The 23,383-nt window shown below is 43.8% G+C and overlaps 1 protein-coding gene across 1 annotated transcript in view; it reads left to right on the plus strand.

Moving 5' to 3' along the window:
* The window catches only part of LOC132895633 (multidrug and toxin extrusion protein 1-like), a 48,694-nt gene extending 27,274 nt beyond the window's left edge, over positions 1-21,420 (plus strand). Inside the window, exons 13-18 of the mRNA XM_060936414.1 lie at positions 1,218-1,293; positions 8,041-8,110; positions 16,480-16,612; positions 16,755-16,849; positions 19,076-19,154; positions 19,249-21,420. Coding sequence (XP_060792397.1) covers positions 1,218-1,293; positions 8,041-8,110; positions 16,480-16,612; positions 16,755-16,849; positions 19,076-19,154; positions 19,249-19,481 — 686 coding nt within the window. The 3' untranslated portion in view covers positions 19,482-21,420. The remainder of the gene's footprint in view (positions 1-1,217; positions 1,294-8,040; positions 8,111-16,479; positions 16,613-16,754; positions 16,850-19,075; positions 19,155-19,248) is intronic.
* The last annotated feature ends 1,963 nt before the right edge of the window (positions 21,421-23,383 follow it).

The following is a 23,383-nucleotide window of genomic DNA, read 5'->3' on the forward strand; positions in this document are numbered from 1 at the left end:
GGGCCTCACGTTGGCTTGCGAGTGTTCGTCCATGAGTGTCCATGGTCGCTTCAAGGCGTGTTAAAGCTGCCATAATTCCCTGAAGGTTGGCCAGGTAGACAGTTGAAGCAGCCTCTGCTGAGTCAGTCATGACGGAGTCTTTCTGTTAGGGTTTTGCTGGGAATCGAACCCGCGTTGCTGGTGTAGTAATCCAGCAAACCCCCACGAGGCCACCAGGGGAATGACTCAAGTGCAGAGGAGTGAGGTGAAGGTAGAGTACAAAAACAGTTTATTGTCAAAAGCACAGAAGATCAAAATCCAAAGCAAAAAGTAAAATCCAAATGCTCAGAAGATATAAGGAAAAATAAAATATCCAAAAGTTCAAAGTCCAAAAATCAGAAAAGAAAAGGCAAAAATGCAAACGCTCAGAAGATCCAAAATGTCAAGTACAAAGTCCAAAAAGAAAGCAAAATACCAAAAAACACAAGGACATAAGCAAGGTACACGAGACAGAGGTTACTAGCCATAAGCAGCACAAAGACTCCGTGACAAGGGGCTAAATTGAGGAAGTATATATACACAGGGTAATTAAGAAACTAGGTGGGGCAGGAAATAAAGAACAGGTGAGGCAAAAAGCACATGAAAACAAAGGCTGTCAAAACAAACAAAAAACACAGAAACAGTGGCGGCCTCTAGAGGCCAAAACAAACATGACAAGATAAAGAAATAACAGCGGCCTCTAGAGGCCAAGACAGTCCCCAGTCCTAACATACAGATCTAGTGTTTACAGAGAATTTTGAAAAAAAACAAAAACAAATCAAACATTCAGCGAGCAGCACATCTACAGTGATTGCGAGAGGTCCGAGGAGAAAGGCTGGACTGATTTGAGCTGACATGAAGGATACAGTAACTAAAATCACCACTCTTTACCAGTATGATAAGAAGAAAAGCATCTCAGAACCAGAACACACAATGAGTTGAACCTTGATGTTCTCATTTTGTCAGTCAAGAACACGAATCTGGGGCAGAACCTGGGCAGTTGAAGTTTGGAAAAATGTCTCGTGGTCCAGTTTTGGTGTTCACAGTCACCTCAAATTCCTCAGGTGTACAGGGGTTCCTAATAAAATGGCCAGTCAGTGTGATGTCACATTGTCACACAGCGGTTGCATGTCATGCATGTATGGACCCATGTCTCTTTTTTGTTTGTTTGTTTGTTTGTTTGTTTGTTTGTTTTGTAGTCTCAGTCTCTCTTCTGCTTGCTGCTGTACTAACTGGAAGCAAGGACGTCATTGCTTACATCTTTACCACTGAACTGTAAGGAGACTGAAGTATCTGCTGCTCTGTTTTTTTGTTTTGTTTTGTTTTTTTAAACAATGACCATGAGTACACACATTGTATTATTGGCTTTGACAAGCTTGTAGATGTTCATGCCTTTGTTTTCAAGTTGTCTGTCTGTTTGAGATTCCATAGCATGATATATTACACAGACATGAGTGTTTTAGTGGGAAATACACCACTCATATTTTTCATACAAGCTCCATCCGGGACATGGAGAACCCAAACCATGACACAAATCTCTAGATGTCACTCATGAGGAAATCAACGATAAATTTTGTTTTGATAAATTTGGGTACTTTTTGTCTGTGAATGTGTCGATATAATAAAAAGAAAATCACATTGGCTTGAAGATATGAAGTTTATCTTCTCATGTTGAAAAACTTGCATTTTTCAGACGAAATTCATCACGGATCTGAGTGACATATTTAACAGTTATTCCACGAAATCGAGTCGTACATGAGCTGATAGCTGATGGCCGACGAGGCACGTAGCACCAAGTTGGCTATAATCCATATTCCACGAGATTGAGTGGAATAACTGTTTTATTCTATCCACATTCACTGGATTTTGAGAAACGGAGCATTTTTATTTTTATGTTTTGCATATTTGATAAATAAAAACTTTATACAAACCATCCGACAAAATCATTTCCGCTTAGAATGTAAACAAACCAGTGAAATGACAGGAGCAATTTGTGAAAAAAAATGCAATGATGATGATAATTCTTGAAAAATAAAAAAGATACGTTACTACCATCAAGTACTTTTATCCCATATTTTGTTGCCTTTTTTATTTTTGGGGGTTCTGTTTTCGAGTAGAGATTTTATTTTGCCCTTGGTTGGTTCAGCAACACACTCCATCATTTTGTTTTTCTCTACCCACGGTATATGAGCTGATATCCTAGTAGTAGAGGAGCCAATCAAAGCGTGCGATTGCTTATATCCAGTGAATGTGGAGAGAATATTTCCCGATATTTCACTCCAATGATGTCACTCCCAGTGTTTTTCCACTGACTAGACATGCATTGTCAAAATGGCGAACCGGTTCAAAATTCTATTGATTAACTTACTTTTTTTTGTGGATGTATCCATATAATATAAAGAACATGACATGGTGGTATGAAGATATGAAGTTTATCTTCTCATGTTGAAAAATATATCACTCGTGAGAGAGATATACATTCACCACTCAGAGAATAACTTCATATCTTCGCACAATATCCTCTGTATCTTAAGAACGAGTGGATGAACGTTTTTAGGCTTTAGATGGAATTATCATTGTGACTAACAGATCAACTGATTTTAAATTTAGGAGTTGATCCAAACATCATCAAGGTCAAATACCGTGGCATGCAAAAGTTTGGGCACCCTTACTGAAAATGTCTGTGACTGTGAATAGTTAAGTGAGCAGAAGATGAACTGATCACCAAAAGGCATAAAGATAAAGACGAGACATTTCTTTTCAGCATTTTCTGCAAGATTTGTGTATTATTTTTGTTTTGTACAATTGCAGAGTGAAAAAAGAAAAGGAACAACATGCGAAAGTTTGGGCACCCCAATATGGGTTCTAAGGTTGTTATCGCTGGGGTGGTTCTCATGGTTTTGCCTTCTCAGCCTATAAAATGCCCCAATGGCTTAGCACAAAATATAGCCTCTGACAACCAAAGTCCAGCTCCTGGCCTTCACGTGGCTGAACTGTTAAAACCAACAGGAGAAGGGGCGCAAGGCGGGTCACTGGCGCCTTAAAACCAGTTGTTCCTGTTCCTTTAGAGTTTAATGTCATCTACTCATCTCCTATAACACCTAATTTCCAGATAACCCTTAGAACCCAGTTCCTGGTTGCTGTAGATCCAGGTTGGTGGTAGGAAGGGCATCCAGCCATAAAAATTTTGCTTCAATTCAAGTCATGGAGGTTCACAGTAGTAGTTTAGAAGTAGACGGGACTCCTGGATGTACCAGGAGTGTCGTGAACGGTAGGGTGGGTGTTATGCGTGGGCAACACCAGATCGACATCCTGCGACCACGCAAGAAATGCAAGAAATGTCAGAAATTTCGACTTGCGACTTTGAATGTGGGCACTATGAGAGGTAGAGGAAGTGAGGTTGTAGAGACTGTTTCGAGAAGGAAGATTGATTTATGTTGTCTGCAAGAGACAAGGTGGCGAGGTGGATCAGCTCGAATGATTACGGGCAAGGACTCAAAATATAAATTCTTTTGGGTCGGCAATGATAAGGGTACAGGAGGAGTAGGTATTCTCCTGGCTGAAAAGTGGGTTGAGCATGTGTTGGATATCAACCGGATCTCTGACAGAATCTGTCTTATTAAGATCATTGTGGGGTCAAATATCTTATCAATATTTACAATCTATGCTCCCCAAGTTGGGCTGTGCGAAGCTGTTCCTTCTATGACGAACTTCAGAATTTAGTCATCAAAATTGGCACAAATAAAACCCTCCTCATCTGTGGTGACTTCAACGGTCACATTGAGGCCTCATCCTCCGGGTACGAGGGGATACATGGTGGTTTTGGTTATGGGGAGCGCAATCTTGAAGGTGAAAGGATCTTAGAGTTCTCTGTGGCTAATGAGCTTATTATCTGCAACTCTCTTTTCAAGAAGAGAAGCACTCATTTGGTCACCTACAAGTCTAGCGAGTGTTCTACCCAGGTGGATTACATCTTGACTAGGCATAGTCACCGCAGATTTGTGACTAATGTAAAGATACTACCTAATGAGGAATGTGCCCCACAACACAGACTTCTGTTATGTGACTTGGCAGTTAGTCCAATTAAGTGCAAAAGATCAACCTTTAAACCCAAGCTCCGTGTTTGGAAGCTTCGTGACCCTGAAACCCAGGCGAAATATCAAGAGGAGGTTGAGAAGGAGCTGCATGAATTACTAAATTCATCTGCAGAGGCCCCGTCAGTGGAAGGAACGTGGCATGCCCTAAAAAGTGGCCTGTTGAAGGTAGCGGAAACTCTATGTGGTTCGACCAAGAAAGCCAGTGGCTGGAGAAAGGAAACATGGTGATGGGACGAGACAGTGAGCTCTGCAGTGGACGAAAAGAGGTGGTTATGGAAAAGATGGCATAAAGAGGGTGGCAGTAAAGAGGAATATCTTGCAGCTAAGCGTAACGCTAGGCGTGTGGTCTTTGACGCTAAGAAACGTGCCGAGAATCAAAGGTTTCAGAATGTGGAGAAAAATGAGATGGACATCTACCGCATTGCTAAGCAAATGAGAAGAGTGAATCGGGATATTGTTGGTGAAAGTGCTGTGAGAAACGACCTTGGCTGTCTGGCAGTAGATGACGATGCTAAGAAGGAAGCCTGGAAGGAGCACTACGAGCGTCTCCTTAACATAGAATTTCCATGGTCTGTAGAGGATTTACCAACTGCTGAGCCTGTTGCAGGACCTCCAGTACAGGTGACAGCTGTAATGATAGCTGAGAGCCTGACAAAGATGAAAACTGGCAAAGCCCCCGGACCTTCTGGCATTGCCACTGAAATGCTAAAATCTTTTTCTGAAGTTACATGCCAAGTGTTAAATAATCTTGCCAACTCGATCATAGCAGAAAGGAAAATACCAGCTGACTGGGATGATAGCTATATTGTCAACTTGTATAAGGGGAAAGGTGATGCTGCAGAGAGAGGTAGTTATAGAGTTCTTAAACTCACCGAACACTGTCTTAAAGTCATCGAAAGAGTCATTGAGGAAATATGCCGTGGCATTGTTGACATCAGTGAAATGCAGTTAGGTTTTGTGAGTGGCAGAAGTACAACTGATGCTGTTTTCGTCGTTTGTCAGCTACAAGAGAAATATCTTGCGAGAGACCGAAGGCTTTACCTCATCTTTGTGGATCTTGAGAAGACATTCGACCGTGTCCCCCGTGAGGTATTGTGGTGGGCCATGAGGCGGCTAGGACTGCCTGAATGGTTAGTTGGAACAGTGCAGGCCATGTATGCTCATGCCAGAAGTAGAGTACGTATTAACAACTCGTACAGCGAGGAGTTTAATGTTCGGGTTGGAGTTCACCAAGGCTCTGTCCTCAGTCCTCTTCTGTTCATCATCGTCCTTGAGGCTCTTTCAAGAGACTTCCGTACGGGCTGCCCCTGGGAGCTACTCTATGCAGACGACCTGGTTCTGATATCTGAATCTCTTGAGGATGTGCTCAATAAATTCCAACGTTGGAAGGCAGGGCTCGAGTCCAAGGGCCTGCGAGTGAATGTGGACAAGACAAAGGTGATGTTTCTTGGCCCCAATCTAAACCCCCTAAAAGACTTGGGAAAGTTCCCGTGTGGTGTTTGCCGGAGTGGCGTGGGTAGCAACTCTATCTTCTGCACAGGCTGTTCTCATTGGATCCATAAAAGGTGTAGCGACATCAAAGGAAGGCTCACTGCTGACCCATGCTTCAGATGTAGAAGGTGTCTAGGAACAGCCCGCCCAATTGACAACAGGCCATGCGAACATGTCACTGTTGATGGTCAGACGCTTGGAGTCGTTGACTCCTTTTGCTATCTGGGTGACACCATCACATCGGGTGGTGGCTGTGAGGCTGCTACTATTACAAGAACTAGATGTGCATGGGGCAAGTTCAGAGAACTCCTCCCAGTCCTGACATGCAGGTGTTTGTCTCTATCAACATGTGGGAAAGTGTACAAAAGCTGCGTAAGGAGTGCTATGCTTTATGCTAGCGAGTGTTGGCCCCTGAAAAGTTGTGAGCTCAGAAGATTAGAAAGAAACGAGAGGGCCATGCTGCATTGGATTTTGCATACCAAGCCTGACGATAGATCGAGCACATCTATCTTGAGAAGGAGGCTTGGTCTGACAGACCTGGAGTCTACCCTCAGGCGTCGGCGACTTTGCTGGTTTGGCCATGTGCAGCGTAGCAACTCTATCATCAATCGCGCATGCCACCTCGAAGTTGCCGGGCGTAAACGTCCTGGCAGGCCCCAGAAGTCCTGGCAGGAATGCGTGAAAAATGATCTGAAGGCTGCTGGTCTGTCTGCCAGCGACACCCAAGACAGAGCTCGATGGCATGCTGCTGTTCTCCATGCGATGTCCGACCCACTCTGAAGTGGATACACGGACGCTAATTTCCGGATAGTGAGTGAGTGAATACATTTGAGTTCTCAGGTAACTTTTACCAAGATTCCAGACCTTAATGAGCTTATTGAGCTTGTTCAAATTCTTTGTTAGGAAAGGTCAGATGATGCAGATTTCAAAGCTGTATAAATTCTCTGACTTCTCAAACTTGTCCCTAAAATCAACAGCCATGGGCTTCTCTAAGCAACTCCCTTGCATTCTGAATAATAAAATAATTGACGCTCACACGGCAGGAGAAGGCTACAAGAACGTAGCAAAGTGTTTTCAGGTAGCTGTTTCCTCAGATCGTAATGTTATTAAGAAATGGCAGTTAACAGAAACAGTGGAGACCAAGGTGAGGTCTGAAAGATGAAGAAAACTTTCTGAAAGAACTGCTCGTTGGATTGTTAGAAAGGCAAATAAAAACCCCTGTTTGACTGCAAAAGACCTTCAGAAAGATTTAGCAGACCCTGGAGTGGTGGTGCACTGTTCTACTATGCAGCGACGCCTGAACAAATATGACCTTCATGGAAGAGTCATCAGAAGAAAACCTTTCCTGCATCCTAGCCACAAAATTCAGCGTCTGAAGTTTGCAAATGAACATCTAAATAAGCCTGATGCATTTTGGAAACAAAAATTTTTGGCTACAATGTGCAAAGGTATGTTTGGAGGAAAAGGGTGCCAAATTCCAGGAAAAGAACACCTCTCCAACTCTGAAGCATGGGTGTGGATTGATCATGCTTTGGGGTTGTGTTGCAGCCAGTGGCACAGGGCACATTTCATTGGTCGAGGGAAGCATGGATTTGAATAAATACCAGCAAATTCTGGAAGCAAACATCACACCATCTGTAAAAAAAAATCGAAGTTAAAAAGAGGATGGGTCCTACAATAAGACGATGATCCAAAACACACCTCAAAATCTACAGTGGAATACCTCAAGAGGCACAAGCTGAAGGTTTTGCCCTGGCCTTCACAGTCTCCTGACCTAAACATCATTGAAAATCTGTGGCTAGATCTCAAAAGAGCAGTGCATGCAAGACAGCCCAAGAAACTTGTAGAACTGGAAGCCTTTTACAAGGACGAATGTGTGAAAATCCCCCAGGTAAGAACTGAAAGATTATTAGCTGGCTACAAAAAGTGTTTACAAGCTGTGATACTTGCCAAAGGGGGTGTTACTAAGTACTGACCATGCAGGGTGCCCAAACTTTTGCTTTGGGCCCTTTTCCTTTTTTGTCATTTTGAAAATGTAAAAGATGAAAATAAAAATTTGTTTTTGCTTAAAATATAAAGGGAATGAGTGATCTTTAACTTTATGCCTTTTGGAGATCATTTCATCTTCAACTTGCTTAACTGTACACAGTAACAGCAATTTTGACCAGGGGTGCCCAAACTTTTGCATACCACTGTATCTGAAATGGCATTCATCCTGGTTGAAATATATTTTAAGTGTATTTGAGCTGACTAGTTGATGGTGGTTTCTTCTTGTTGCACTTAAATCTGAGATAAAAAAAAAAAAATGATCATGGATCACGGTTTGGACATAAAAAGAATGGCTTTTTTTTTTTTAAGCTATTTGGACTGAATCAGAACCTTGTATCATGGTTCCATTTACTCATCTACTATGTTTTGTTGTTTTTCCTTGCAGAGAAATTGTCCAAAAAGTTTCACAAATCATGGCTTTTTATGGCATTTTCCATCTGCTTGATGCCACTACAGTAAGTTTTACATAACCATTTATTTATTTATTTATTTATTTATTTATAATTCTTAAATATCAATCAGTTTTATTTTGCTGAATGTTAATATTCAGTAAAGGAGGTCATTTTAATACTGCGGAGTGTTAGTTGTTTTTTGGGACGATAGATAATGCAAATAGCCCTTTGTATTTAATCCTTCGTTTGTCTAATTTTTATTTCAGTTTTATTTGTTATCTGTTTGACTTTTTCTTGCTACTGTAACACGTGAATTTCCCCAATGTGGGATGAATAAAGTGAATCTAATCTAATCTTCAGTAACAGTATTACATTCACAGCAAAATGTGATAACTTTTTGTTTTGTTTTTAGTTGCAGTACACAAGATAATGGAATTAAATAAAAATTTCACACTGTATGGGGTATCTTCTGACCCTAAAAAAAAAGCATCGAAAAATTAGCCATGTTTAACTCTGTACACAAAATATTTCATGAGGAAAGAAAAGTCAGTAATGGAATTACATCAGAAAAAAATGAACTTTCATTTCTTAAAATTCAAACCAAGATTTCTCTGAAGCGACATTGCTATAATTGGCATGGTGATGATTTTTATCCCCTGCTGGCTGAAAGGCCTGAAGGGGAATTATGTTGTGGCGATGTCCGTCCGTCCATCCAGCCCGGGAAGGGTGCTCACCTTCTGAAACACAGTTTTTGGAGCAATTTCATGAAACTTGGCAGGATTCTTTGTTATATGTCGCTAATACGTATATTGTAATTTTGTTCAATTCAGTCGCATTTTACCAGAGTTACAACCCTTGATTAACAAAATTATATTTTGACAATTTCATGAGTGTGTTTTCCTTCTGTTGTAAAATAAACTAGTGCATGTCCAGTGGGATGCTGTGTGCGCGGGTGTGGGCAGGGCGGAGTAGGGTAGCGGAAGGAAGATAAATAAAAAAAGGAGGAAAAAAATGTAGTCAGCGTGGCAACCGGAACAGTTGTTGTATTGCGAGTTCCACACAATAAATCCTTGGAAAGAAGCCGTCGTGTGAAGCTTTGTATATAAGTTTATATAAGTTTATCTAGAGGGAAGTTAACCCCGGAGTAGGTCATTACTCCAGGCCTGGAGACCCAACGCACCAGTAAACTGAGATTCTTCTCCCCTGATCTCCTGACTATGGTTGGGAAAACATCAGGAAAGGTTAACACTGGCGACCCCAGCAGGACCATTACACATGCAACACCGGTGAGCATATTTATACCTATGGGACCAGAGATATTGGCAAAATAGTAAGGTGGCATTTATTTTTCTTAACAACAAAAACAAGATGGCAGCCCCCAGTCAGATACACCTGAATAAAAGTAAACACGAACTCGGCAACGTAACCGGCCACTCTAACCCTGCCATGTCGCTGACTACGGCGAATGAAGGAGAAATAATAATGGATGTAGACAAACATTATGGTCGCAAGACACAAAATAACCCTTTTTCATGTGATGAGAGGATGTTACATGCAAGTGCCACGAGCTATATACCCATCCAATCTCTGAAATTATCCGATACTAATCCGTTTAAGACTGATGTGGAGCGAGACTATAAAGCTGAAGTGCGATGCAAACAACCCTGCACTCACATACATAACATTGGTAGTTATGGGCAGGTAGAAATGCCATCCACAGCTACTGTTGCAACCCCCAGCACAAATTCCTTTGCCACTGTTCACTCAGGGAGTTTTATTCATAGCACTCCTGTTTTCAGTCATGCCCCTCAGTCAAAGCCATTGCCCCACTCTGCCCATCTTAAAGCATCTAAAAACTCTTATCAAGCATGCTTATCACAAGATGGCAATACAGTTATGCAATTAATGTCTCATTCCCCAAAATGCGAGCAACGCCAACTTCGTAGACATAGCTGCCGCCCCTGCTCCATACGCTACCAACCCTCATCAGAGAGTGAGGATGATAGCGATGCTAGGGAAAGAATCCCCACCCTCCGTCCTGGCCAGTATGATGGCACCACGCTGTGGACAAAGTTCCTGCACCGGTTTGAGAGCTGTGCCAAGGTGAATCATTGGACTGAAAAGACTAAAGCCGTCCAGTTGAAGTTTTGTCTGGTTGGCGCAGCAGGGGCAATCGTGCATAAGAACCCCCGGTCCACTCAGTGGGACTATAGCTGCCTAGTGGAGGAAGTCGAAAATGCATATGGCTCTTCATCAGAGCATGCAGCTGCCATTGCCATCGAACTAAGACAACGTGTTCGCAAGTCAGGCGAAGCTCTCCATTCATTAAGGGATGACATATATGGTAAAGTGTTGGTGGCATACAGTGATAGGACTGAGAAAGAGCAAGACGCAATAGGCATTGAAGTTTTCACTCATGCCATAGGAGATGCAGAAGTTGTACAAAAGCTGTTAGAAAAGCGACCGCAGACTTTAGCTCAAGCCTATGACATTGCTCACCGTTACGAAACCACCAAGTAAGCAGCGTCACATGTCACCACCCTTATGCACTCAGGGGCACGGGGTCTTTCTGAACGCAAACCCCGCACTGCAGCTATGGTGAGGGAAAGGACTGAAGGAGGGGAAATGGATATTCTCACCACCATCCCGGGGGTCAACAACAAACCTGTTAGCCCTGAATTCCAACAAACAGTCCCCCAAAAAACATATAAAAACACTAAGTGGGAGGAAATTCGTTGCCACAACTGCTCAGGTATTGGGCACATGAAGAGAAATTGCCCCTCTCCCAGGAAAACGAACAGGACAGTTCATCAGTACCCGAACACCTCTCGCGAGAGCTCCAGGCCCACCGTCCTCCATTTCAAAACCCACGGTCATGAAATGAGCATCCATCTGATGGTTTATGAGTTGGACGTCTGTGCTGTGCTGGACAGTGGAGCACGGCGGAGTGTGTTTCCCCTGCGCTGTTACAACGCCATTCACCCCGATGTTAGGCCTGTACTTCAACCATCTACAGTGAAGATGCTGTTGGGGGTCAGGCCGGGTGATGTTCCGGTGATAGGGGAGGTCCAGCTCCTTGTCCAGATTAACAACCGTCAGGTGAGCATGAATTTCCTGGTGGCCAATATTGCTGGTGAAGAGGCACTCCTAGGCCACCCATTCCTCACTCAAGCCCAAGCGCGGCTTGACTTTGGCACCAATCACATCATCCTGTTTGGTGAGGAAGTGCCTTATTTTAACACTGTGAGCCAGCCAAAGATCCAGGCTGTAAGGGTTTCTCGGACGGTGGTGGTGGAGGCTGGGGCAGAGTATGTCATAAGAGGCAAAGTCCCTGTTAAAAGGTGCCTGGAAGGGGAGGTGATGCTAACTCCTACCAGGGGTTTCGTAGGGAGACACAAAGTGCTAGTTGCTCGCGTGCTGCTTGAAGCCCAGCCCTTTAAAGGTGTGCCCCTCCGTGTATTTAACCCTGGCAATACTTCTGTCACCATCAAGAGAGGCACTATTGCAGGTGTCCTCCAGCCTGCGCAAGCTCTGCCACCCAGCAGCACCACGGATATGGCCGAACCACTAGAGCACCATGAGGTCCCCCAGCACCTGCAAGAGCTTTACCAGCAGAGCGCTGCTGAGCTTGAACATGAGCAGCAGCTTCAGCTCACCCAGCTTCTATGCAGGTATGGAGCGGTGTTCTCCACAGGGCCTAATGACCTCGGCCGCACCACCCTTGTGCAACATGACATCATGGTCCGGCCAGGTGCCACCGTGAAGCAGCAACCGCGTCACATGGCCTGGGAGAAACAACGGGATGCTGACCAGCAAATAGAGCAGGGCCTGGATGCTGGAGTGGCCCGTCGCAGCAACAGCAGCTGGGCCTCGCCCATCGTGATGGTCTGTAACAAAGATGGAACATACCGCCTCTGCATTGACTATCAGGCACTGAATGACTGCACTATCAAGGATGCCTACCCACTGCCCAGTATCCAGGACACGTTGGACACCCTCTCCACTGCCAAGTGGTTCAGCATGCTGGACCTCACGTCTGGATACTGGCAAGTGGAGCTGACACCACGAGCCCGCCGAGCTGCCACTTTCTGCACCAGAAACGGATTGTTTGAATGGAATGTCATGCCATTCGGGTTATGCAATGCCCCAGCAATGTTCCAACGTTTAATGGACCGGGTGTTAGCTGGTATGCAGTGGGAAACGTGTCTTGTATATTTAGATGACATCATAGTGCTAAGCCGAGACGTGTCCGAGATGTTACACTGTCTCAGTCAAGTATTTGACAGGCTACAACAAGCAAACTTGAAACTGAAGCCGGTGAAATGTTGCCTCTTCCGATGACAGGTAGCTTACTTGGGGCACGTTGTCTCCAAGGAAGGAGTGGCTTCAGATCCTGCCAAAATACAGAAGGTATGGGATTGGCCTACGCCCACTTCGATTCAAGAAGTTCGCCAGTTCATCGGGTTGGCATCGTACTACCGAAGATTTGTCAAGGATTTTGCAACAGTGGCTGGACCCCTCCACGCTTTAACTAAGAAATACGCTCAGTTCCAGTGGACTGTGGAATGTCAACAGGCTTTCAACCAACTCAAACACCTGCTGACTACCGCCCCAGTCCTGGGCTACCCATTAGATGAAGGGAATATGGTACTGGACACGGATGCAAGTGATGTTGGCATTGGTGCTGTACTTTCTCAAGTGCAGCTAGGCAGAGAATGTGTGCTGGCCTATGGGAGTCGCCGACTGTCCAAAACTGAGCAGAATTATTGCACCACCCAGCGAGAATTGTTAGCGGTGGTTGAGTTCACATCGCATTTCCGACAGTACCAACTTGGATGGTCATTCACTGTCCGCACTGACCACAGCAGTCTCCGTTGGCTGACAAAGATGAGGGAGCCTGAGGGTCAGCTGGCCAGGTGGCTCGAGAGACTCAGCGAGTATAACTTCAACATTGTCCATCGTCCTGGCCGGCTGCATGCTAATGCGGACAGCCTTTCCCGACAGCCTTGTAAACAGTCATGCCCATGTCAACTGCCAGGGCCATCTCCTTACCCGAAGAAGGTCTGCCATCAGGCCGTGCAGTGCGATCTGGACCCCATTCAAAGTCTGACAGTGCAAACTCCAGTGGGGGTGGGCGGACATCTAACCATGATAAGAGCAAGTTCAGTGGGGGTAAATGCTCCATCTCATGACTCCCCACCACTCAGTGGTTGGTCTACCCGAGAGTTGCGACAGGCACAGGTGGCTGACCCAGACATTTCACCTGTCAAGGCATGGCTAGAGGCTGGTGGAGAGCGGCCTTTGTGGACCACCATCTCATCCCATAGTCCAGCCACCAAGGCCTATTGGAGCCAGTGGAAGCGCCTCTTTGTCCGAGATGGCATTTTGTTTAGGCGGTTTTACTGCCTGGATAGTGCCCAGTTTTATCCCCAAGTGATATTACCACGTGTGTTCTGTTCGGATGTCTTAGGACAGATGCACGAAGGTCCCGTTGGAGGGCACTTTGGAACGGAGCGCATGGTGTCATGGCTTCAGACACGATACTACTGGTATCGAATGCGAGAAGACGTTAGTCTATGGTGTCAGACATGCACCAGCTGTGCATCCAAGGCAAGGCCCCATAAAACACCCCAGGCTCCTATGGGAACTGTCCGAGTTGGAGCACCGATGGAGCAGGTAGCACTAGACATTATGGGTCCGCTGAATGAGACCGAGCGCAGAAACTGCTATGTGCTCGTGATCCACGACTATTTCACGAAGTGGGTGGAGGCTTTTCCTCTGCCCAACGAAAAGGCAGAGACGGTGGCAGAAGTGCTTGCCTCCGAGTGGGTGAGCCATTTTGGTGCTCCACATACTTTACACAGTGACCAAGGTAGAAATTTCGAATCTGAAGTGTTCCAGAAGATGTGCGCTCTGTTCAGTGTCGAGAAGACACATACTACCCCATTCCGACCGCAGTCGGATGGCCAGGTCGAGCGTTTCAATTCTACCTTGCAGAAGATCCTGGCCACGACCGCTGAGCGTTGCCACTGGGATTGGGACCTTATGATTCCCTATGCAGTTATGGCCTACAGATCAACCAGGCACAGTGCAACCGGCCTCACTCCCAATTTCATGATGTTTGGCTGGGAAGTGTGTGAGCCAGCAGACCTGGTGACTGGCCTTCCTCCTGACTCAGAGGATGCTCCTACTGCTCCCGAGTATGTCCAGTGCCTCCGTGAATGACTGGAGCTAGCTCATCAGATTGCTAGGGACACACTTGGGGAGTCAGTGGAGCGCGCAAAGAGACAATATGACAAAAATTGCTGTCATACACAATATCGTGTTGGAGATGCTGTGTGGTACCTCATCAAGGGCACACGGAAAGTCAAGAACAAGATCAAGAAGTTCCTTCCATCATATGAGGGACCTTTCTTCGTCTTGGGACAGCTTGATGATCTGGTGTATTGCATACAGAAGAGCCCAAAGACCAAAGTGAAAGTGGGTCACCATGACCAGCTGAAGCCCTATCGGAGTTGTTATCCACTGGATAACGCCTGGGTCGTGGTGCAAGCCCAGGCATGGGCACCAGTGGAGGTGCCTTCCCCAGCCCTGACCGCAGATCCTGTGGACCCCGACCTTGCCAGCCTGTTCTCCAGCGCAGACCAGGAGGAGGTCCTGGATGCAGCTGGAGGTGACTCCGAGGCAGCTGCACAGCTGTCTGATCATCGCTCTCAAAAGCCGAGACGTCAGCAAAGATCCCCAGTCAGGTTTGGGGATTGGGTAAATTAGATAGAAAGCTGTGGTTCCACAGGGCAGATGACTAAAAAAAAAAGTTATTGTTTACTGTTAACTATGTCTACTGTTCACTTGCTCTTATACTCCAGTTGCTCAGGTAGTATAGGGACTGTACCTTGTTGCTGTAGGCCAGCACTCATGTAACTGTAATGCCCTGCTTATTATGAATGACCTGCAAGGACTATGCCTCCCTATTGGGGTATTTTGCTTTTGTTTCCATGTATTTAAAAAAAAATGAAGTAAAGAGATGTTTGGTTATGCTGTTATACTGGATTAGAATTAGTTGTACTTGCTATCCAGAGTGGGGGTAGTGTTGTAAAATAAACTAGTGCATGTCCAGTGGGATGCTGTGTGCGCGGGTGTGGGCGGGGCTGGAGTAGGGTAGCAGAAAGAAGATAAATAAAAAAAAGGAGGAAAAAAATGCAGTCAGCGCGGCAACCGGAGCAGTTGTTGTATTGCGAGTTCCACACAATAAATCCCCGGAAAGAAGCCGTCGTGTGAAGCTTTGTATATAAGTTTATATAAGTTTATCTAGAGGGAAGTTAACCCCGGAGTAGGTCATTACTCCGGCCCTGGAGACCCAACGCACCAGTAAACTGAGATTCCTCTCCCCTGATCTCCTGACTATGGTTGGGAAAACATCAGGAAAGGTTAACACTTCTGAAATCAACTCTTCTCACATATTTCTGGAGGAATTTCATGAAACTTGGCAAAAGGCATTGTTATATGTCGGTAATACGCATATTGTTATTTTGTTCAATTCGGTCGCATTTTACTAGAGTTCCAGAGTAGATTAACAACCTTGTACTTTCACAATTTCATGAAGGTGTGCTCGCCTTCTGACATCAACTCCTCTCGCAATTTTTGGATGAATTTCTTGAAGCTTGGCAAAAGGCCTTGGTATATGACGTTAATACGCATATTGCGATTTAATTTCATTTGTGAAAATTTTACCAGGGTTTTGACCCTTGATTAAATAGTTTGTACTCTGACAATTTCATGAGGGTGTACGTTCTTCTGACATCAACTCCTCTCACAGTTTGTGGAGGAATTTCACCAAACTTGGCAGAAGGCTTTGTTATATGACAGTTATACACATATTGAAATTTCATTTAATTTGGGCAAATTTTACCAGAGTTATGTCCTTGATTATTAACAAACTTGTACTTTGGCAATTTCACCAAGGTGTGCTTGATGAAGACGTGCTTTCAGAAGGGTACTTACCTTCTGAAATCAACTCCTCTCTCAGTTTTTTGGAGGAATTTCACAAAACTTGACAGGATTCTTTGTTATATGTCGGTAGTACGCATATTGCAATTTTGTTCAGTTCAGTCACATTTTGCCAGAGTTATGGCATAGTTGCCAGCAGGGGATATTGTGCTCTCAGAGCACTCTTGTTAAATCTGGTTTTTCATACATTTTGCCTTGGATTCCATACTTTAGCAATATCACTGAGCTGACAATTTAAAGCAATGTTAATGATTTCATAATTTTGGCCTCTCTGCTGAAGAATTGCCTATATAGTGTGAATTAATGAACGTATGAAAGCATCTATTTTTTTTCTAATGAATGCAAATGCCAGCTTGTTGTATCTTTGGGTTTCTCATTGCTGATAAAAAAGGAATCATTGGTGATGTTTCTTCTTCTGCCTGTAGGCTATTACGGGCGGGATTGTCCGAGGTGCAGGAAAGCAGCTGCTTGGTGCTGGGTGTATTCTAGCGGGCTACTATTTTGTGGGTCTCCCGATTGGAGTGTCGCTCATGTTTGCACTCAACATGGGAATAGTTGGTAAACAGGAAGTGGAATGATGCATTAACCATGACATCATGTTCAAGAGACTAATAATATTCAAAAACTAAACCTCTTTATAATCAGCAAGTCATTACTGTATGTTGTAATTATTTCTGTTTACATCAAACTCTTTGGCCAGGTCTGTGGTGTGGGTTCTTTGTATGTGTCTTCTTGCAGTCTCTTTTCTTCCTCATTCTGATCTTCAAACTTGACTGGAAACATACAACTGAAGAGGTAAGTTCTGATGCCTTGTCTGTCTGTGTCAGTCCACCAGATTTTCATACCAGATGCTCACATTATGGATTTTGAGTTCTACCTGCTGCATTACACTACCACACCCCCGTATGCAGGAAATACAACCCAAAGTGAAACTGGACCAAGGGAAGTTACAGTAAATCTGACATCACATCATGTGCACACAACCTAAAATGGTCCATTTTCCAGGCACTAACTCCAGATGATACAGAACCTTGTGACTCCATCTGGAGACAATCTCGACTGTAGATTATTGGTGAATTTCTCAGATTTGTTGAGCAACAGGGTACAAAATGCTTCTCGGAAGGTCAAGAAAACACGTAGTGAACTATTAGCGCTGCCAAGAGAATATTGCACGAAAACTGCGCTCACATGATTGACGCATTTTCACGACAAATCAAAACGTCATTCGGGGGTTTTTTTTATGGCAGAAGGAAGATCTACATGTATACTTTGTTTGCAACCACATGACCAAAACTGCTTGCATTATTGACCGCCGCCATGTTGGAGGATATACAATCAAACAATATGGCGTCTATAAACAGCATTAAGAGTTACATTTAGAAGATTGTAGTCATTTCTCAAATCTATTTTAAAAACAATCATTCTGACTGCTTCAAAAGAGAGGGATCTAACACACTATAGAACATATATAGTTCTAAAAGAACCCTCAGTGGGCAAGGAGGCTGCAGTATTCGACGTAGTGGATTGACATGAGTCTTATTTGATTGATTTTGTGATTGTTTGGGAAGATTCTTCAATAATTTTGCGTTTCTTTCTGCGCTCTGTAAGTCTCGCATTTCTAGCTACTGCTTTAGTACTATCTTTGATTTTGTCATGGCCCATATTTTGTGTTGGAGCCCAGTCTGGATCTGTAAAATTGTAGAGATCAGCTGGTTTCCTGAATGGAAAGAAAAAGCTAAATAAAAATAGGGTCATCAAAAATTATATACAGCTCTTTTTAAAATGAAATAATCATAGAAGCCTTTGATTGTCGACTCACGCACTCGATGATCACAGCAAGTTTCTGCACGACCAGGCTATTAAATGATTCAATATTTCTTATATATTGTGATTTTTCATTATAGGGTAATCACACTAGAGGCGGAATAAGCCGGAATGCCGTCGGAATGAAAATTCTTTGTATATTCCGGGATATTCTAAGTGCATTCTAAAAATTATGACTGTATTCTGAGTGCATTCCAAACATTTGGGCCCATTCTTGTGGCCGGCCCGAATGTTTTGCTCATACTCAAAACATTCGAGGTGCATTCGAAGAGGAGAAATATCGAATGGCATTCGAAGTCTATTCTAACTGCATTCTGACTGCATTCTAAATATTCTTATGGCATTCCAACAGCATTTGAAACATTCTGATCACGTTTGAGGGAAAAATCAAAATGGCAAGCCACTTCAAATGCCAGAATGTCCCGAATGTGCCTCAAATGAGCCGGAATGCCATCAGAATGAAAATTCTTCATATATTCCGGGATATTCGAAGTACATTCTAAGTATTCGAACAGCATTCTTACAAAGCTGTAAGAATGTTGGTCAGTTTGAAATTCCCGCCTGAATGTGGCACGAATTTTGAAAAATTTTTCATTCTGTCTGGTTCTGCTTGATTCCTGCTAATTCTGAATAAGTGTGACAGGGCCTTTAATAACTAGTTCGTAGCACTAACCATTGATAAAAATGTTCACTGCAGACTCGTGTGGTTTTTGCTTTCTCATCACTCAGATCAGCCCAGTTTATGTTGGACAGCCGTTGACATCTACGGTCCGTGGACAACACTCTTGTGTTTTCTCCTTGATTATTTATAATTGCTGGAATTCTAAAGAACTTAAGACCTCTTGTCTCGAATAGAGTTGTGCCCGCATCCAGTTACATCACAAAGAGTCGGCATAGTGAAGAAACAAAAGGAATTCTTGAGCGTAACAACCTCTCAGGCATATGTTCTCTAGTAAATATGTGCCACATGAGTTTGTGTATATCCTCCAACATGGCCCACTTCTGTTTCAAAGCCTATGATGTCACGTGCAAACAAAGAATTTGTTGATGGTTACTGAACCAGCCAGCGAAAACGGTGCAAAATATCGTACGCTTTTCAATGCCATTTCTACGCATTCTGTAAACAGAGCATCTGGTACAAAAATCCCATGGCGCGACACACTATATATTCCTTACATGTGGTGTGGTGGTTTTCAGGCCCAGAAAAGAGCAGGCATACGGGCAGCCGAGGCCAAAACTGAATCCTACGTTTTAGAAAATAAGTGTGCTGATCAAGGTAATGTAATGTACCTTTGTCTCAAATGTGCGTTGATAAAATTCTCAGATGAAATTTTTTATTTTTATTTTTAAAACCATTTCAATACCTACAGACACAGATATACAACAGGAAGCCCAACCCAGTGAAAGAAACCAGACTGATGTAGAGGCTAAAGGAGAAAATGATGAAGAAAGTGCTGCGAAGGTTGGAGTAACGGTCATTGTGGGTGACATTCTGACCACCAAGCAGCTGGTTGTTCGCCGAGGACTGACTGTTTTCCTGATGATGCTAATCCTCGCCGGTGGGATCACATTAAACAAGATTCTCACGGGCCTCCTCAGATGAGCACAATGCAATCAATCCCGTGCCAAAATGTTACCTTTCTTCGCAAATATTTTGAGATCCAGGGAGGGCAGAAATACTACCTTGTTTTCTGGCTCAAGGGTCAGACCCTCTTTAGGAAAATGAAAATAAAAAGCAATACTACAATAAGCCAAACAAAAGGCTGATGGCAAAAATGTGCCTTTGCCAGACATGATGTTAACTATTTAAGTCCTTTTGGGTTTGTTTGTTTGTTTGTTTGTTTGTTTGTTTGTTTGTTTGTTTGTTTGTTTGTTTGTTTGATTGATTGTTTAATGTAACCACCATTAGAATTATATAACTTCCAAACTGTGGAAAAATAATCCAAAGTGTGATGTTAAATTTGAATTGATGATTGAGTAACTGACGCCCGATCCTTCTCAGCAGAGGAGTGTTGCGGTATCATTGTAGGTGTGTAAATATACCAAATTTTTCTCTGTCACATTTTTTTAAATAACTGCTTGTATTCTCAAAATTTAACTTTGACTCTGGACAGATCATATAAATCAGACTCGAGACCAGACAGTCCGAGGGACCAGATCTTGCATTAAGCTCCATAATGGGTCTGATTTTTTTAAGTCAGGCTGGAAGGGGATACCATTTCCCTTGGAATAATGTCTTTATATCAGTTGTGATGTCCATTATCAATATTTAAACTCAGTCACTGAGATTAGCCACATGAGATATGTGTGTGTGTGTGTGTGTGTGTGTGTGTGTGTGTGTGTGTGTGTGTGTGTGTGTGTTAAACCCACAAGTTATGCATTAGTCAGCCTTGGAGATGCTTTGCTCAAAATGTACTCAAGTGCAGACACAAAGTCCTTAGTAATATAGAGAAGTGTGGTCCAGCACTGTAGAAAATGGCAAGTGTAGATGTTCAAAATGAATGAGGCGGCTCTATAACGTTTGAGGACGTTATTAGTATAGTACATTGTTGTATTAATTACATGCTCAGTAAATAAAGTATATTATTGTACCTTTAGGGGTACAGCGGCTTGTCACTGGGGCAGGAACCTCTAAGGGACTGTTTCTCAACCACTGGGCCGTGGACCGCAATTTTATTTATTTATTTTTTTTGAAGAAGAAACCTTTATTTTGTCACATGCACACTCAAGCACAGTGAAATTCATCCTCTGCATTTAACCCATCTGAAGCAGTGAACACATGCACTCACACAAGTGAGCAATGAGCACACACACATACTACATGCCATGCTACAGTGCCCGGGGAGCAGTTGGGGGTTAGGTGCCTTGCTCAAGGGCACTTCAGCCCAAGGCTGCCTCATATTAACCTGACCACATGTCTTTGGACTGTGGGGGAAACCGGAGGAAATCCACACAGACAGAACATGCAAACACAGAAAGGCCCCCATCGGTCGCTGGGCTCGAACCCAGAACCTTCTTGCTGTGAGGTGACAGTGCTAACCACTACACCACTGTGCCACCCATTTTTCCAAGTTGAAGTTAATTTTTTACTCAGAGTTGGGTACAATTGCTGGGTTGCATCTGATGTCACATCCGCCACATTAAACTACGGTCACACTACAGCTCGCGATGCTTTGCGATGGGTTATCAATGAAAATGAGACATTTTGATGGCGATATACTGTACATGTGAGCTAAAACTTGTGGTCACACAGGAGGTGAACACTTGACTGTCACGCCTTTGCACACTTGAGCCTGGCGCAGCTTCAGCGGCTGCGCACGCTCACGGAGCGCATTGTGCACGTGTTTGGGACCTAGTCATTATTGGAAACCCCTGATACCAATTTGAGTGCAATCAGCACACACAGATGCAGACACTGTTTTTACAGAGGCTTTGTGAAGCATTATCATTATCAGTGTCATATTTGTTTCTAGCCATGTTTATAACGCTGTTTAATTATTCTGTTTTCTGTTTTGTTTTTGTAAATATCATGCCTGCTAATAAACACTTTCCTGCACTTAGATCTGTCTACTGCTGTCTGTCTTGTAGTGTCCTGATCCCCAGATCTTTAACCCAGCCACATATAAAAAGTTGTTCTCCTCCATGCTCTTCCAGGTTTCATCTGTGTGTCCGTGTAAAATGATGTCTGCAGCACCAGGTAGTTTGAGATGTCGGGGAACTCAATGGATGGATCATTTTCTAATTCATAGGAAAAATCCTTCTTTGTTAGCATGTAAGGATCTAATCCCATTGAGTGGTTTCTATATCCACTTCTTTTGAGTGTACTTCTTGGTTTTAATAACTTGTTTGTTTGCTGGACACAAACATGGCAATAAGTTCTTGTGTTAATAGACCAGACTCCACTTTTGGATCATTAATCCCTTTGGACTGAGAATGACCTGCATGCATGGTTTTATGTTGGCTTCTGGCACATCCATACAGTTTTAAATGCAATACCTACAATTAAAAAGTTTGTTTTTATTGTATTTAATTCCTAGGCTCCCATCTGTAACATGGAATGATGTCGCATCCCATTAATCCACTTTACAATAGATTATTAGATTCTAATAGAATAGATGAGCCAAAATAATTGGGGATCTGTTAGGAGTGGTGAGCTGAGGTGAAGTGAGGACCCAAGAGCAGACTCAGAAAACAGGCAGTGTTTCCTGGAGCCAGCCTGGAGCCGGCGTGGAAGTCCCACAATCTAAGGCATGAATGGACTGGACCGGACTATGACAGGATCTTTTTAATGGGCCTCGACTCATGATAAGTATGAATAGGTGGACCTCAAAGCAGAAAAGATTGAGAACCCCTGGTCTAAGGTACTTATTTGGACCCTTTATATACTGCTTTGGAACATATATGTACCTTTTTAGCCCTAAAAAGGTACACATGCTTACTTTGAGGTTCAATAATGAACCCAAAGGGGCTATTATATTAGTGTAGATTGTACCATGGGGGACAGAAATGGACTCCTACTATACCACTATTTCTAACCATGTAGGCTCTTGCATTATGCCGTGTTTGACTTAACTCGGCAGTGGAAAGTCTGAACTCGGCATTGAATATTGTTAGTTTTTTCTTTTTTATCAGACATCTAATTTTTTTAGGTTTGTTTACCTGACATGTTTCGACGTACGACTGTCGTCTTCCTCAGAGTGTCACCGGATGTTACTGGTGACGCATCTTTTATCAGCTGATGAATAATTTCTGAGAGCTACAAATTTGAAAGAAAAAATTGTGATCATGAGTTTGATGCATTTACTTTCTCAAAGCAAACTGGTGACCTCGTCTCATCTCATGGGCGGCACGGTGGTGTAGTGGTTAGTGCTGTCGCCTCACAGCAAGAAGGTCCTGGGTTCGAGCCCCGGGGCCGGCGAGGGCCTTTCTGTGTGGAGTTTGCATGTTCTCCCCGTGTCCGCATGGGTTTCCTCCGGGTGCTCCGGTTTCCTCCACAGTCCAAAGACATGCAGGTTAGGTTAACTGGTGACTCTAAATTGACCGTAGGTGTGAATGTGAGTGTGAATGGTTGTCTGTGTCTATGTGTCAGCCCTGTGATGACCTGGCGACTTGTCCAGGGTGTACCCCGCCTTTCACCCATAGTCAGCTGGGATAGGCTCCAGCTTGCCTGTGACCCTGTAGAAGGATAAAGCAGCTAGAGATAATGAGATGAGATGAGATCTCATCTCCTCTAGCCACTTTATTCTGTTCTACAGAGTCACAGGCAAGCTGGAGCCTATCCCAGCTGACTACGGGCAAAAGACGAGGTACACCCTGGACAAGTCACCAGGTCATCACAGGGCTGACACATAGACAACCATTCACACTCATGGTCAATTTAGAGTCACCAGTTAACCTAACCTGCATGTCTTTGGGGGAAACCAGAGCACCTGGAGGAAACCCACAAACTCCGCACAGAAAGGCCCTCGCCAGCCACGGGGCTCGAACCCAGACCTTGCTGTGAGG

The sequence above is a fragment of the Neoarius graeffei genome, chromosome 12 (assembly GCF_027579695.1).
Source record: "Neoarius graeffei isolate fNeoGra1 chromosome 12, fNeoGra1.pri, whole genome shotgun sequence".
NCBI lineage: Eukaryota > Metazoa > Chordata > Actinopteri > Siluriformes > Ariidae > Neoarius > Neoarius graeffei.